Below are 18,269 nucleotides of genomic sequence, written 5' to 3'. Positions count from 1 at the left end.
CTCTAAAGGAAAATCAGTTTTTAATGGCTATTCAGAGGGCTCCTTGAAGGACTGATTAACACCTATGCTTTGTCATCACCAGTGTTTAAAATATTAGGTATGGCCACTAAATGAAAGGGAACTAAGATTTGTAGTCCTACCCTGGTGTGAAGTGCTAGTCTGATTAATAAACCCGCCAGCTGTTTCCGCTGGGCATCAAGTTAGCAATTCAATAAAATATCAAATCAGTCCAATAATGGTATTACTGGATATGTGAGCTAAATACCTTACGGCCCCAAAGCTTTATGATTACATAAATTAAGGATCCTTTCAAAATTTTGTCAAGAACATGTTTTTATTAAAGCCGTAAGGTCACGCTGACTCCATTATGCTGAGATCAGGACACTGTGGGGGCGTTCGTGTCTGCTGGCCTGATTATTGTCTCTGAAGATAGCGTCTCCACATGACTTACCTGATGGTTGTTGTCCTGCAGCAGAATACGTGGCCGATCAGAGCCCTCCCTGGTGGTCTTACATGAAGAATTAGAATTTTACAATTCTAAAATGCAGAGTGCAGAAAGTCAGAAAGATGTCCTGAGAAGCTGCACTGATTAATATGACAGTGCAGACGTGATCATGATTTGAAAAAAAATGAAACGGTATAATCAACGTAGTTGTAAAGCAGAAACATTTAAGAAACAAACAAAGTTTGGAGCGGAATCGTAATCTCTCCCCCTTGGGGCTCTGTCAGGATCACCGGGTAAACGCCGGCCTTCCCTCCATGAAGGAGCACGAGGAAAGGTCCGCGTTCTTGCCACCAGAGGGCGTCACGAGACTCGGTTTGAGCCAGCCTTGGTCACGTGACGGCCCGCGGCGAGCTGCGCTGTGCACCTGCAGAGAGGAGGGAGAGGAGGAGGAGGGGAGTGTGGATGCTTCGGTCGAGCCGAGCTGTTGTGGTTCACTCGCTCTGAGCACAAGTTGTTCGAATAAGTTTCTCTGAAGAAGTGGTGGACTAACCTCAGCAGTGATGGAGCCTTCAGGAGCCCGGGTCCGTTTTGTTCTGTTGAGCCTGTTCACTGGTAAGTTTGAGGCTCCGGCGGCCGCTCACCTACTTTGACCGAAATGAACATTTTACCGGAACAACGGCGAGTCCGGTTTTCAGTGGTCAGCCGCCTCCAGTGCTGCCAACACGGCCGAAACTCAGCCTGCTCCGTCAGCTCAGAGCCTCATAACTTTGACTGCCTGGTGTTAATGTGGTTATATATAACTTAGTCAGTGATTAACCACAACGCATTTGAAAATACTTCGCAAATACGCCAGAATTGCCCAAAGTGGAGTAAGTCTGACCCAAGGTCAGTTCAGTCGGCTAGCACACTGGAGCAAACGTATTCAGGTTCAAACTATTTGACCACCAACTACGGTGCATTATCGGTCCAACAACTGCTATTTAGCAATGTGTGTTTTCGGCCCCGATCTCTGTATTTTTATTGAGAGAGAGAAATATATAGATATATAGTACATGAATGTTTAGAAGGTGAAGAAAATCAAAGTTTGCTAACGTTATCTCAGGCATTTTATTACGCATTTCGTCCTTACAACCTCGATGAAGCGGCGGTAGTTTTTTGTGTCCTCTCAGTCAGGTAAGCTGTACCAGATAGCGATCTTTAGGTTAGTTTCAGTACTCGGCGGTAGTGCTATTTTTTTTAAAAAGCCCATCCCTGAGATGAGATACAGAGGCAGTTTTTTTTTTTTTCTTCGGAGAGTTTCCCGGTGCTAATAACCAGGATATTTCCGTGTGGTGTCTTTTTGGTTTGTGGTGTGCTGGTTAACACAATAGCTTGATCCGCTTTTCAACCTGTGGCGACATGACTTCAAAAGTACGGGCTTTTTTGTCTGCCATCTGCCAGCAGGCCTGACCCCCCCCCCCCCAGCCCTGCTCCCCCAGCCCCAAATCCCAGGCTATCACCTCTCATTTAAACATGTTCGATTGCGTTGACAGCCTTGTTCATGTTTGTTTTAGCTACTTCTTTCAACTTGTAAAAATTTTAACCCTCATTTTTATGAAAGCCTGGTCCCAGTGACCTTCACCTGAGAGGTTTTTCTTGTTTGTTGATACTGTGGCTCATTTTAAACCTTCGCCCTTTGCGCTTACATAGAATGAGTGATTTAAAAGAGAATTTGAACTACTCCTCATTTGGCCGAGGATCAAGAGACATAGAGAGGAAGAATATATTTTATGTACGCACATACCTTATTTTAAATGCATAGAGTGGGTCAAAAGCTGACATTTTTATGTCTCAAAACTTTGCTGTTTCGGTTCGAGGTGAATGAATTAGTGCAGAAGCCTTATTGAGCAAACATTATATTGGTGCTTCATTCTCGTGCTGGCTCTCTCTCTCTCTCTCTCTCTCTCTCTCTCAACATAGTGTTAGCTAACTACCCATCATTGTTGACTGTAGCAACCGAAGGATCTACTTTTCTTCATCTGGGCGTGGTTGCTCATTGTTCTGGAATTTGGATTGAAACTAGCAGATCACTCCTCCTACACTAAACAATAGTGTGAAACTTTTGCTTTGTAATTGCCTTGTGGCTTCAATCAGTGACGTCCTGTGGTAGTTATTGAAATATTTTCTGAGATTTTCATGGGAAGGACCTTCGACAGGCCAATGACATTCCAGTCTGCTGATTAGAGAAAAACCGCATGCAGTGAAGAAGCGCTTTGTTTGGACTCTTCCAGCGCACATCTCAATGCAAATGCTGGGGCACTGGGTATAATTTAAGGTTTAGATTGTTGGCTTTCTTTTGTCCCATGACTCACATTGTTGTGTACACTAGTTTGGGCTCATTACCATCCTAATGGCACCAAGTCCTCTTCATTTATCTGTTGTTCCACTTCAGCAGAGAAGAACAGCATCTGCCAGATTCTTATCATTTTTAAAATGTACAGCTTTGAAATGCACAGAAATGCTACTGAGTATTTAAAGGCTTGTTGAAATAACATATCTTTGAAAAGTCTAACCTCTCTTACAAGCAAAACAACAAGTAGATTATTTCTGCTCTATTTGTCCCTAGAGCACTGGATTCAATTTAAAATATTTACATAAAAAACAAATTTGTTAGTAAAATACTTGAAAATATCATTTGTGTTACTCATTTAGCTTTCAAAGTATGGAATACTCATTTTTGGACAGGTGACTGTTTTATCAATTTATCAGATGAGATAAGATGAGATTGTCAAACCAAATTTTAAAAGTGGATAGATAGTCAGCTATTTAATTTTTGGCCTCTGTTCCTGAAGTTGTATGTCAATGAATGGGAGCAAATCAGCACACTGTGGTAATGCTAAAATTGATCAGCGATCAGTTTTCTTTATTTTATTGTTAAAACCATACATTTTTTAAGTAAAATTGTGACAATGATTCTGCAGCAGGTCCCTTTATTCTTCTGTGTGGTGATTTTTGAACAAGGCAACATGTTCACAGCTCCAGCAAATCTGGAGATGTTAGTTCTGTCCACCTTGTGCTTTGTTAGCATACTAGCATAGGGCTTGATTTGTCATATTCAGTGCTATCGTGCTGCTTGTTTTCCCCCGTGTTTTGCCTACTCCCTCCACTGCCTGGCTGTTTGGGCCAAGAGTGACACCACAAACCTAGAATAAACAGAAACATGGTGAAATTTTGAGCAGGCGCAGAAAGCAGTTACCTGATAAGCCTACAGCCAAAGGTCCTGGCCAGGAACTGGTTGCTTGGTTACCTTTTGAAAACAGATCCAGTGAATACACTTGTGTGTGTGTGTGTGTGTGTGTGTGTGTGTGTGTGTGCGTGCTGGTTGCTCTTGAAAGCTACCCTCCCCCTTGCTTGCCTGTATATACTGGGTCCTGTTTTACTCCTGAAAGGAGTCTCTGCACAGTAGCTGTTGTAGATGTAAAAAATATTATTTATATAATAGTTAAATGTGTATTGTAAGGTTGGCGGGCCCATGGAGACAGTTGAAAGCATGAACAGCTCAACCTGAGCCATTGCCATTGACCCCACAGTGACACAAATGACTTTAGGTCACATTCATATGTCATGACCTAGGAGTCCAATGCTACTCCTCACCTCCTGTTGACTGAAACATGTTGGAGTGACTGAGCAGCCCCTCTCTCTGCCTCAAGCCCCCTGTCCTTGGAAAAGAAGCAGGAACATGTAGAATTGGATTACGCTCCAGGGACATTGCTTTTGTCCTCCACAATCTGATGATGGTGGTCAGCCGCCTCCAGTGCTGCCAACACGGCCGAAACTCAGCCTGCTCCGTCAGCTCAGAGCCTCATAACTTTGACTGCCTGGTGTTAATGTGGTTATATATAACTTAGTCAGTGATTAACCACAACGCATTTGAAAATGCTTCGCAAATACGCCAGAATTGTCCAAAGTGGAGTAAGTCTATGTCATGACCTAGGAGTCCAATGCTACTCCTCACCTCCTGTTGACTGAAACATGTTGGAGTGACTGAGCAGCCCCTCTCTCTGCCTCAAGCCCCCTGTCCTTGGAAAAGAAGCAGGAACATGTAGAATTGGATTACGCTCCAGGGACATTGCTTTTGTCCTCCACAATCTGATGATGGGGACAACTGCGCATGAATATTCACAGCCTTGAATGTTAATATTTTAGCATGCCAGCCCAGTGCAAGCCCCATGCTAACTGCAGTTTACCTTTTATAGTAGTGTGAAATGCTGATCCCACCTTTACCTCGCAACATTACCCTAGCTATCCCCTCATTCCCTTGTCTATTTCATGTCTAAATTACTGGATGAACAAATTGCTGCCTACTGGAGAACCAGTGAAAATGATTAATAGATGTGCTTGTTTCTGAGTACGGTTAATGGCTGCTCAGCTTCTCTGTATTCAGAGCTCGTTCATTTTTCACAGATAGAGTAAAAATGCTTTCTGGTCTGCTGACAACAATTTTTGGAAGATTATTTATTAGTTGGTATTTTCTTGACCCACTGTGTCATAAACTCAATGTTATATTGACAGATATTTCAAGTTTGTTTGACTGCAATGCATTGGTCAGCCAGCATCTTTGTTTACTTCACTTATTTTGACCAATCCACAAACAAAATCCCTAAAGATAATCAATTTGCAAATGATCTGAAAAGGACGAAGCAGCAAATTCTTTTATTTCAGAAATTGAGACCAGCAAAAGTTTCTGAAGAACTGACTTAATTTATTTGATGATCAGTTTGTTGTTAAAGCTGAATAAAAAAAGACCACATTGTTAATAGACTAATATTCCTATTTGCTATATTTATTAGTCATTTTGGTTTTAAGGCAAGTTAAACTTAATCGCTAGGTAATCAAGCCTCAATATATAGTGAGAGCAACTAATCAGTCGACCAATCTGTAAACCTTAACTATTATTAGTTATACTTATTTTTTTCCCATGAACACGAACTAGACTACTTTTGCATTTCAGTTCCTCCATCAACTGGTGGAGATGATGACTTTTTGCTTTGAATTTGATGCTGAAACCTCAGCTGTCATACAATGTAAGTGTTTATATTGAAAACTCTACCCTTTCCCCAACCCCACGAAAATCAGCTCAATATATAGATGACGGATAATATCTGGTAATGCCGGTATCACCGCATAAAAATATAGACAGTTCTCCAACCCTGAGCAAATTGGATTTGAGTAAATTTGAAATACTGATGACTGAAATTTATTTGAACAGGGACGGTACTGAAGAAGTGCTCTTGCCTGTGTTACCCATGTAACCTATCAGTTAAAACAAGGTCAGTGCAGCGCTGATTTTCCCTGCGCTCTTGAGTCCATCGGTCATCATTATGGTGTCACACTGTTAGGGTGATAAACACCTCCAAAGCACATTCATCACTTAGCCACTTGATGTCCAGCTCTGTAGTTCACAACATCCTCTTCTCCAAATGAGGAGCAATGGGCAATATATGAAAGAAATTGTTCATTGCCATCATGATAAGGCTTTTCATGTACCTTATATATTGTGTGAACATCGGCAGATTTCCATTTTTCTGTAGATAAGCCACTTGGCATTATAAATATTCTGGCTAAAGTTGGTACAGTTATTTAAAGCACACAACTATTTTTTTTAACAGGCTTAAATGATGATCAAAAAAGTGGATTTCTAGTTTGGCTTTCTTTTTTATCAAGCTAATTGTCCCTTTTCAAATGATGTTGATCTTCATGTGTTCATTCTTTCTGTACACCAGGCTCTAACGTCTGTGTCTCAGAATGTTAAGGCACACTATGTGTTTTGTATGGAGTGGGAAATGGTATATGGAAAACACTCAGCAGCCACTATTCGTGTCTCTAAAGCACCACTCAACTTGTGGTTCCTCCCCTTGCTTGAATTTAGGATGTTTCCTTGACACTATATGTAGTCTGGCTATTTTGCATTATATTCTTACGGCATCTAAGCTTGCTGTTTCAATGTGATGATACATAGTGCGGCATGCAGCTCCCTAGGGTGCTGCATTTGGATGTGCTTGTATGCACCCTGTTTCTGCTCACCTGCTGGGTAGGTGTCAGCTCTGGCTCAACACTTGCTACATCCAGCTAGATTAATCATTGTGTAGTGTTGAGGAATTCAGTTTAGCATAACAGGAATGTAATCACTGTATCATGTAAAACAGTCCTCACAATTCATACTGAAAGTAAATCTTTTATTCCCAGTCATGACTTCCAATGGACACGAAATTTTGAAGATAACCACTTTATATTTTATTGTGCATGTCGCATTATTATCAACTAATGTCCAGACATTGTCTTACACTGAGCTGAATAGTGGGAAGATGATTATGTTTTGTTCTTGCTCCAGCAGTAAGCCCCCACTCTCGCTGCTAAGAACATTAGAGTTAATTGTGTTTCTAATCTTGAAAAATATTATGGCTCAGAAAATAGGCGACATTAACAGAAGGTGGGGTGAATTTTTGAAGCAGGGGGAGGGAGTAAAGCAGCTGTTGAAGGAGTCATTTTTAGCACCTTTATCTCATTGAAAAACACTGCACATTGTCGACGGCAATATGATGGGTAAGACAAATAAGTGTTGTCTGTAGAAAGCTTTTTTCTTGATTCAATCCCACTTGATTTTGCCCTCCATGGTTTTGGTATTCAAGTCAGTCTTTGTCTGTCTTGGTCTGCAGTTTAATCATTATGATGACAAATTTTACAGCTATGCTAATAACTCCTGTCCATAAAAAGAAGGATTTGTCACGAAATGCCTGTTGCTTTGCACAAAATCTTTTTTTTTTTTTTTTTTGTTACAACAGTATGATTGTAATAGAGATTTAAGAATTACACTAAAACGCTGTATAGTGGAATTTTATGATGCGGGCTGAATCTAGTTAGGATTGTTATAGACCTGTAACACAAAGTGATACAGAATTAGACCCAGAAAATCCAATTTCCTGGGAAAAAAAATTATTCATTACTATCAAGCTGTTGCTCAACTGACAGTCTAAACACAATTTTTAATGTACATTTTAATGTTAACCCACACAGGCTGTGCAAATAATCATTAAGCGACTCTCACAGTTTTGCTGATGTGGATACATTTCATAATGATGTGGAGTAAAACAAGGCTTTGTTGGAATGTTTGCAGGTGTGGAAAGATGTGAAGAGAAATAAAAACTGCTGCACATGCAGGCTGTAATATTTTTTCAAAGTGGCCCTAATCTTCTTTGGAAACATGAATGCAAATACGACACTTTGTTTCAAGAGAGAGCATTACATGAGATTAGATCAGATGAAACCATTCCCCATGTAAAAATCAGGTCATTGCAGTAACCGTAAATAGAGAATTTTTGAAGTGTGTTGAATGAGTCAAAATTGTAAGAGTATTCAGATGAGACCATTTTCTTTAAATTTCACCTTTATGTTAATGCAACTTGGGAGAGGTCCAAGAGCAAATGCATATAGTAGTTTAACAGGTTTCCTTGTTACCAGAATACTTCCATTATATGACTATGGATTTACAACCAAGTGTGGCAAAGGGAGCGTAATTGTGTGCCACTGCCCCTCTCTTCCATTAACGTTCATATTGGAGGCCTTTTGCTTGTCGTCCTACTGTTGAAGTTATTTCTCAGTGTTGGAGCTATAGGTATGATGACTATTGTCTGTTTCAGTTGGGTGTAGAAAAAAGCGCAATGCCTAAACCACAGCAAGGTCAGTGAGCAACAACAGACATTTAATTACTGTAGTGCATCTCCCTGCCATGGGAGGAAATCGGCAGCTGGCCCAGTCGCCCTCCTGAGAGATGAGATTGAACTGAAAATAGCTCTGTGACTGGCTGCTTTATGATGGTCAGAACACACATTACTGCACAACCTTAATCACTAGTGCTGCTGTTTTAATAAGCAGCACACATGAGCCACCAGGCTGCAGTTGTTGCTGGTAAGTTCCTGAAGAACCAGCTGTTAAGTGTCTTAATGGAGCCCATGTATAATTCATGGGACACACAGAGCTGCACGGCTGCCTGGCTTTTTCTGAGTGGCCAGTAATTGGAAGAGAGTGAACCCCCACCCTAAGCCCATCTCAGCCATACTGGCACTCTTAGCAGCCAATTCCTTTCACAAAATGTGAAGGAACATCAGTTTTAGATTTAATCCCTCTGGGATCAGACAACTGTCTGACATGAGCGAAGAGATGATTTATCAGTGACAGGTAGTGCTGTAACACAACTCAGCAGCTGAAGTTGCAGATTAATGACTTGGGGACACATAAAAAGAGCTGCTGACAATGTTACCTGGCATGTTAACAACGAAAAAGTTTCTGAAACTCTTATTAATCTGCCATTTACAAAGCCCTAATTACTTTTTTTTGTAAGAAAGACAATACAACTTTTTTTGTACATGTGAATTACCTGCTAATGCCTCTGTTGCAAGAGGGTGTGAAAATTATTTCCGGACACTGATTTCAGTGTTGGATCCGTAAACATAGCCATTGTGCTTTGTCCGTCACTGTCTCTTAGCGTCAATATTTTTAGGCCAAAAGAACTACTGTCTTTTACATACATTATCTTGTAACAGCCACGTAGCAGTTGTCCAGTGCACCAATCACTTTCCCTGAGATTTTGTATGTCAGGATGACCTATGAGCAGCGTTTGGCTCCCTGTCTAATCTGCTCAGGGGTCAGACCTGTCATTAAAGACATGGAGGAGTAGGCCTGTAAGGCATGTTTCAGGAAAAAACACTTTAATGTATCCTTCAACACTCAGAGTCTTCAGATGTTGGGTTGTTCTTCAGTGACATTATTTTTCTTTTTGCCACAAAGAAGTTAGATTTCATAAAGTCAATGTCAGCAATATTTTACCTGATGACCTCATCATGAGATGTTTGTGGTGCCAACCAAGGTCAAACTTGAATTGTTGCCTTTCCATATATATAGGGTGACTTTTTGAACATTCACAAAGTGGTCAACATGTCATTATCATTATTATCTTTATATACTTTATTTGTAAGGGCTGAGTTTTCTGTAAGCATCAGGGATTCATATCAGTGAAAATTATGCATCATATAATCCACCTGTTAACTGTTGACTCACTTTTTGCTGCGTCACTTCCCACTCATCTAAAGGAATTATACCACGGCTGTGGTTTCAACCCAAAAGCATTCAGTATGTAAAACTCCACATTACTATAAAGCAGTCACAAGAAGGGCAGTGTTTATCACACAAGTTTTGTTGATATTTTAAACTGTTTGTTTTTTGTTTTTTTGTTTTTTGTTGTTTGTTTGTTTGTTTTTTTCACATCAGTGCTTGAGTAACAGAGCAGGCAGGAGCAGCCCCAGTGAGCTGTTAGATGAAGATATGCAGGTGATGGGCTGCACACCTCCACTGTCTACCCAGAGGCAACATTACGACTCTTTGTGTTTGTAGTGTGAAATCAGATCACGTGCTCAGGCACAGTGGAAAAAAATAATGACAGAGTTTGCACTGGGACGAGAAACACCAGCTGTCTGTCATGTTTGTGCTTGCTGTCATAATAAACCATACTTGTTACCATGATAACAACATTGGTGTCACCAAGTCAACTACGACTAAATCTTAACCATAACCGCTTTGGTTCATTAGCTCAGGTCTTATTTAAGATCACTCAGGGGAGAATATTACAGGATCTTCCACACCCAGTCAGAAGCTCACGTTTGTGTTTCTTGAAGCTGTTTTCATGTGAAATTTAAATGTATAATGAAAGATTTTGTGCCGGCACCTGCCTTTAGCTCATTGCAGTTCCTTACTGCATCTTCTGTGTGAACTTTACCCTGCTGTGTGTTGTAAAATAGTACAGCTGCTGCTCTTTGTTCCAGAAGCAATTTGATGCTGTGAGGATATAGTATTTGTCTTAGCAGCTAGTGTGTAATGTTTTTTTAAAGAGTTTGCAGTGATTGTGTCTCAAAGATTCCTTCTACAGCTGCTTGACTTGTGGAAATCGATCTAATTAGCTCACAAAGACTATTAGGGTCAAAGTAAGAAGCTAGCCATTTGCTGCAGCACACAATTCCAACAGTCTCCCATCCCCTCGAATCTCAGATGCGTGTCTTGTAATGGGCTTATTCAATTTATCTCAACTGTCCAGACTTCCTGCTCTTCGTTACGAATATGACAAGCTTCATCTTATGCACAGTTAGAATAGAACTCAGACAATAAACACCATGATATTGTAGGACTGCATCTTGTGCAGACTAGCTAAACTAGTGCAGAGGAGTTATTTTTAACATTCCCAAACGTGTCTTGTCACTTAATGGTGTATATAGACTAGAGTGGTCGTTTTGAGCTCTCTCCTCTTGTCTAGGCTGAGAATGCAAGCTGGAGGCATGAATAAACCCAGCAGTCTCATCTAAGCTGTAACAACAACTGACAGTCTTCGCCTGCAGCTTCCTACAGGGCTCAACAATCAGGTGCTTTTACTACACCTGCTTCACAAAACATCAGAGTGGAGAAGAGACTTCAGTCTTGAAACATCAGGCTTGTTTCATTGCCTGTAAAGAGAATAAAGATGAAAAATCCATCTTGTTATCTTTTGACAGCAGCTTTATCTTGATGTCCTGCCGTAGTAACTCCCCCACACAGAGGACAGGAAGGGACTGTGTTATGCTTTCACAAAGGCTACATTCTGAGATTTCTTTTCAATTTCATTTGAAAAGAAACTGATGTATTAGCAGTCATTAGAGTACTTTGTCTTGGTACCAGTTCTGCCTCAGGTAATTTTGAGCAACAATCTATCCAATGAAATGAACTGTGTTGGTTCTACAGTCTTTGAAAGCACACACTGGGTTTTAAAGGTGCATAGGGTTTGCACTTTCTAGCAATGTCCACAAGACTGCTATTGTGCATGCTGTAGGCAGGGGTCCTAATTTTAGACCAGATTCTAGACAAACCAGCATGAAAAAGGCAGACTAATTGACTGCCTCCTAGCTAGTCCAGCTGACAACAATACATGGCTCTGCACAATAGGCAGTTGTGCAAATCCAACATAGGCAGAGGAAATGTTTGTCTACAGGAGTTGGCCTTCAGGCTCAATCCTACTCTAGACATAAAATCAAATACGACCAAGGTTACTGTATCCCTTATTAACCACTTTTTTTTTTTTTACCAGAACCATGGAATGATTCAAGGGAAGATTAGGCTCACTGAAATTAATTACACTTTCAACGTATATTTTTTTGTAATCTTTCAAGGTCTTGAAGCCTTTGTTTAATCAATTTTTGTTTACTAAGTTATTTCTTGCAGTGTTTAGACACTGAATCATGAGATTTGCTCGACTCTATTTGCAGTAATAGGGAGGGTCCTGGGAATTCATTGGGAGGCATTTGTGTTTGAATTCTTGATATTTTATACATGCCTTGAACTGGCTAGTCTTGGACCTTAATCCTTTCAGTGGTTTGGCCTTAAGACAAACCAAAAGAGTATTTACCTCACCATAGGTGTTCACTCAGTAATAATCTGTGTATATAAAACCAGATTTATCTCATTACCAGTTGAAGTTTGTTGACTGAGGAAAATGTACAAGAGTTGGTAGTGTCAGTGATTTGTTTCATATGGTATGAGCAAATATTTTCTTATTGCTGAGAAAGGCAAATTTTACTCTGTTCATTCTCACTGCACCTAGGTTTTTAAGCAAATATGCTGCAGTGAAACATCCACCTCAGACTGCGTAGATGAAATTCCAGAAACGTGAACTCCTGAGGAGCTGCTGAGTGTTTCCATCACTAATGATACTGAAAGCCAGGTTTGTTAGGAGCTACAGAAAAGACTTCTAATCCCTGATTTATCCCTGTGTTTCATGGGTTGTAGTATGATATTCACGCTCTGTTGCTCTAAGCTGACTTCTTGTGTGTTCCCCTCTCTGACATGATTAAGCGCAGTTACAAGAACATTTACTTGCTTGTGTATCACAAATGTGCATGTGGGGATGTAAGTTTTCTAAAACCACCAGTAAAGACCACTCTGTGAGAGTCCATCAATAGTCTGAAAAAAGTAGCTGCACTTGTGTCTCAGTGTTTGATCAGCGATGCTGCCTCATGATCACAGTTGGCATTGTACCCTAGGGCCCGGACAAAGACTGGCTGGGGCGCCGGCAGGGGCCTGGTCCGTATCAGATACTTTATTTGTTTTGGGGGATGGGGGATAGGAGTGGCTCCAGTGGTTCTGCCTCCCCCTCAGTGCATAGAATGCCCTGTATCAGGAGAGAGACACCCAATGACTACACCCCACTGAGACATCTGGCTTTAATTTGTTTGGCTCATAGTATACAGCCAGGAAGCTTAGAACAGAAATGCCTGCCTTTAATAAACAGCAGTTCTGTTAACAGCCTTAGTTTATTGTTATGTATCTCATCAAAAATATAAAAGATTTTTTCCAGGTGTTGTTTGTTTTTGTTTCTCCTGTTGTAATGAAATACAATAGAAATATAGTCAAATGTACAAAATGCTCAATCTTGTCTTTCATTCCCCAACCATCTGGCCAAAGATATGCCATCACATCAGCAACATGTTATCCAGTCCTCTATGTAGGCAGTTTCTCAAAGACTGAATGCACTCTAATAGGAAGAAAAAAAAGTGCTAATAACTAACTCAATTTTAGAACCATCCTGAACATGAAATGCACAGTAAGAGCAAATGTACAGTAATAGATGAGGTTTGGCCAACAAATACTTGACTGCTGTCCTGTGTTCACTGGTAAACTCTGACTGATGATTGATCTAAAACCTGTACCAAGCCAATCACACTCCCTCCTCCTGTGATGAGGATTAAGTGGCAACAGACACACAAATATGTTTGTGTGGCTGTGTATTTTTCATACATTGTACTGTTTCTGAAGTCATGCAAACTGCTTTCACGTGTTCTCTAAGTGTTTGCAGGAATTGTAAAAGTTTTTATTTTCCCAGTAAAGGGGGAGACACAGTTTTCTAATTAATTCTCTGGCAACTCTGACTAAACATAGCAACTGTTTCAAATGTGAATCATCTCAGCATCAGAACTGCATTCCACAGAAAGGCCTTTCCAATAAAAACGGCACATCAGTGTATCTCAGACATGTCTAATATTCTGCACCATCACACTTCTTAACATACTCTGTTTTAATTTTATCCTTTGCATGCTTATATTAGCACATTTTCTTGTTTCCTATCGGCGTCTTTCCTATCAACTTTATGGCACATGGTAGTCTCCATGCGGAAACCATGCTTGCCCTATCCCAAGCTGTCTGTTTGTGTCCATGTGTGCATGTTTGTGTGTTTGCGTGTGTGGATGTGTTTCCACAGGTCTCAGAGACACTGAGCATTCTTATCTGGCTCTTCAGGGTGCTTTAGATAAATTTGCCTCCCTTCACATAGCGAAGGGGATGTGGAAGGTATGGCCATGGTTATTTTTAGTGGTTTGTTGGTTTGCGTTGCGCTTTAGCACAATTCATGTTGCAGAGCGGTTAGACAATTAGCAGCTGGTTAAAGCCACTGTACTACTCCTTGTAAAATGGTAATGCATTCTATAAATAGGAAGCTTGATCTTAGTGCCATTACTTTGTGATGACGGCCATAGTTTCTTTATTCCCCAACTGCTGATAGACATCAGTTTTTACTAGTTTTTAATTGCTGAAAGAATTATTACTCTAATTTGATTTTATATGAAACATGATAAAAATTCACTCTTTTGTGATTTATTATAGTTTAGTGCAGCAGCAGGGAAGCATGTGTTTGTATTATGTAGAAAATACTAGGATTGTTGATAAAGGCAGGCTTTCTTTTATTAAGTAATTACCAAGTAATTATCACTGCTGATTCATGCCGCAGTTGGTTACTGTGGACACTCACAGTGACGGCCCCACAGGCACATGTAAAAGCTGTCAAATGCTCAGGCAGCCAAGTAAAATGCCTGTCATTCGTCACCCCTTCATCATTTAATGTTCAATTATGTCAAAACAGCCTTTAGGTCATCCACGCAGGGAATTGATGGCAGCTCTGTGTGGCAAGTGGAGCTTTCAGGCTGCATTACAGCACAATCAGTATGGTTCAGCAGTCCCAGCCCTCTGCAACACTAAATAAACCACGCCAAGCTCACTCTCAGGGTACCCACACTGCTTCAAATTGAATAGTTTCAGCAGGGACACAGGGCGAGCATTCAAAGCTGTCTTTTTGAGCAGCTACCAAGTTATGAAATTATCCTCTGCTGTGCCCAAAACAATTGATGTTTTTCAGCATGGTCACAGGGGATGGGCCTGCCCGTTTATGATGTGGAGAGTGTCTGAGCTTTTTAATTTGCTAATTGCAAAGCCCCCAACCTGCATTTTTTTCTATAATGATTCACTAATGTTCATCACAATGTCATTGCTCATCCAGAAAAATGTACCACTCTCTGCAAGACCTCTGTAATTTTTGTTTTTCTGTTTTCTTCTAATGACAGTCATTTGCTCTACGTGTGGTTAAAGATACTTAGATAACTTTCTTTTTCAAGAATCTAATGAATGTTTGTGAATGTGCTTTTCAAATTGACAGTATTTCCACATGTAAATATAGACTTGTTTTATCTGTCACAGACACCTTCTCATCAATTTTTTTTTTTATTCAGATCTATTAAACTGATATCCTTCTAACTGGACCAAAACACTAAACCAATACGCTCATTGCTGTTAAGCTGTTAATCAGATCCAAGTGTTTCTGTGTGTTGTACATGTAGGATACACAAACCTGTAAAGATGAGAAACCGAAAAAGTAAATCCCTGTGCAATGTCATTCACCCATTTCACCTGGCTGTACTTTTTCTTTTCTGTTGTTGCCTTTTGAGTCTGGAATGGCTGCTGTCATTATCTCTCCCTGGTGAGACTTTGCTTTTCAGACTCCCACAGATTTTCTTTAAAGTCAAAGAGTAGAGAAAGACGCTTATGATCCAATGTGACCACAGCTAACAATCTCAGGGTCTTTAGCTCAGTGAGCACAAGGGTCAAGAAAGGTTAGCTTGTCAAAGCTTCTCCTAGTGGAGGGTTTGTATTTGTCTGTTGAAGCTACATCACAGCTTAACCTTGTGTCTGTCAAGAGGGGCTCTAAAAAATCACTTCTGTCTAATTGGTATCCATGCCTAGAAATATACGGACATGCTACTAATAAACAAATCTTTGCTTGACTGACTCACTTATGAATGGTCATGTTCACAAGGCTGGGCCAGCGGGTGCATCATGTGTAAAATGTATACATCCCCAAAAATATTGCATAATAGCAGCTTTATGATCTGTTTAGAATGGTGATACACAACTGTTGTGATTCACGTGCCTATTGCCATCTCCAGGTGACTCCCAGCTGACTTTAAAAGTCTCATCTGAGGACAGGCTGAAGAGAGACTACATGCTGAGCTCTTGGTTTGTGCTTGAGGCTTCACCTCTGGTTTAGAGAGGTGAAGCCATGAGAGTTGACTCAGTGTGCACATTCTACTTCACTGAATCATCTGGTCCTGACGCACCACAGATATGTGGAATAACCTGGATTTCTGGAATATATCGTTATTAAAGCTCATCTATCTGTAACTCCTAAAAAAAATGTTTTATTTTTGTTGTAATTTGTAGAAAAAACTGATTAATTATATTTCAGTCAGTTATTATTTCAGTCACCAAAATAGTCTCCAATGGACTATGCCAGTGTCACAATATTTTTTAACAGAAATTAGTGGATGATAAACATCCATCACCATAACAGTTGAGCTTTGGTTTGTTCACTTCCACCAACCTTTCTCTTTCGCTCTCTCTCACTTCCCCCTACACCCCCACCATGCTGTCTCTTAAGCACCACAGGAACCTCAGAAGGGATTGGTTGCCAGGAGACAGGATTCACTCCCCATTGTATGCCAGCAAAGGTGGAGGGGGTGGGTAGTGGGGTTACAATCAGAAGGGGGGGCCTGGGGGACTGGCACTCCACACCCGTGGGTGTGCTGGAGAAGAGAACAGGTGGGGGTGGGGCGGGAGATGCAGGGCAGTGAATGGCAGTGAATGGCAGGGGAATGTAAGGGTGGAGCGCGCTGACACCCCAAATTCTTAATGCTCGTTCCCGGTCTCCCAGTCACCCGCGTGGGATGTGCTGTGTCAGACAGTGTGGTGGAGACTGGAGGGAATGCAACATTCATAGAGACACAGCCAGCCATGAATAGTTATTAAGACAGACTTTAATTAGCCACCGTGCCCTCCCCCACTGCCAAGTGCCTCTAATATGTGGATGCATGCATATACACATTCACTTAGAAGACACAATTTTACTTCCACAGCCAACACTGCGTTTCTGCTTTAAATGCATGACCACATTTACCAGTGGTATATCTTTCATAGTTTTCCTTGAACTGTAATGATGGTCTCACTCATCAGCCAATTATATTACCTTTGACGAAGAAAGCCCGTTTATCTTTGCTCATGTGTCATTACTGAAAAGGCTGACACTCACCCAATATAAGCCACTGGTTATATGATCTATAACTGTGGCAGAGACTTTGACCTCAGTGAGATCAGTTCTCCGTAGTGTCATGTGCATCATTGTTCCCACACTTTATTTGCACTGTGTTAATGATTAACACTTTACCATTTTAAGCATGCTAAGTAGTTGTTTGTGTTACTTCACTATGTGCAGCTTGTGCCTGGGAATATATTTACAGACAGGATGCATCACAGGATTTGCAATAGTCATCTAAATTTAAGCATAAATGATGAATTGATTAATCAACTTGAATCAATTCCTGAATTGAAGCTTCGTTTCCTTAATTTCACTGCTGCTAAACATTGTTCGTGCTGCTTGCTTACTGTGACACGTATGATCCCAGGATTGCCACAAACATCGATCGAAGCTAAAGGAGAAGGAGACAGGAGAAGCTAAAGCGTGGGAACACTTTTAAATAGAAAAAAAGCATACAATGCATACACTGTGATGTGGAGCTCTTATCACAAGAGCACAACTTCTATTATGCAGCATTTGCAGTAGAAATACCAGGTCTGCATTGCTATGTGTAATATGTCAGTAGCAATGACAAACAATGTTTGGGGATGGGAAAAACACATTGTATTTATGAAAGGTTTTAGAGCCAAAAACATTTTAAATGAAATATTGGTGCAGAAACACAGGCTTTATTAAACCACTGAGAAACAAAGGACACAAACACAGAAATATATCATGAGAAACGACCCAACTATTCAAACTTAAGCAGAAATTGTGTGTTCATGTTGGATCCAGTTGCTCATAATAAAAAGATGTCTACAGCCTTTAGTATTGCCTGTCTGCCCAGCTTACAGATACAGACTTGTGTAGTTTAATAAACTACACAGATGATGATGATCTCATTTTCACATATCTCCTCTACTTGAGTTCATACCAGCCATGTGTGAAAACAGGTTTATACTTTCCTGTGTGTCGATTAAAATGTAGTTTTAACCTTACATTACTCTGGCCCTGCTGTCACCTGAGCCACCAGCCAGACGGGTTTAAGTGAGCAATGTATTTGCAAGTGGACGGGAGAATATTCTGAAATGACACTCTTTCAGATTAGTGTGGGACTCTGTGAAAGAGGCCCCTGGCTGAACTGTGATTTACAGGCCTCACAGATCAGTCATTGATTTAAGATATAAATCAGGCAGTGTCTCTTATTACCTGCCAGAGAGCACAGCAACTGATAAACTGTTCTTGCTGATTTTTTTTTTTTTTTTTCCTTCCCCCCTACAAATGCAATTTCCTCTCCTTTTTAAGCAACTTTGAAAAATACTCCGGTCGCTTTAAGTCCTTGATGAATCAACGCAGCTTTCTGTCATGCAGATGCCA

At 40.6% G+C, this 18,269-nt stretch overlaps 1 protein-coding gene across 1 annotated transcript in view; it reads left to right on the top strand.

The window, feature by feature from the left end:
* Window positions 1-893: 893 nt before the first annotated feature.
* Window positions 894-18,269, top strand: part of cxadr (CXADR Ig-like cell adhesion molecule) — a 33,984-nt gene continuing 16,608 nt past the window's right edge. Inside the window, exon 1 of the mRNA XM_029520108.1 lies at window positions 894-1,057. Coding sequence (XP_029375968.1) covers window positions 1,006-1,057 — 52 coding nt within the window. The 5' untranslated portion in view covers window positions 894-1,005. The remainder of the gene's footprint in view (window positions 1,058-18,269) is intronic.

Source organism: Echeneis naucrates, chromosome 14 (genome assembly GCF_900963305.1).
Source record: "Echeneis naucrates chromosome 14, fEcheNa1.1, whole genome shotgun sequence".
Taxonomy (NCBI): domain Eukaryota; kingdom Metazoa; phylum Chordata; class Actinopteri; order Carangiformes; family Echeneidae; genus Echeneis; species Echeneis naucrates.
Note: the sequence above shows the minus strand (reverse complement) of the source record. Positions and strands in the feature narration are given on the sequence as shown.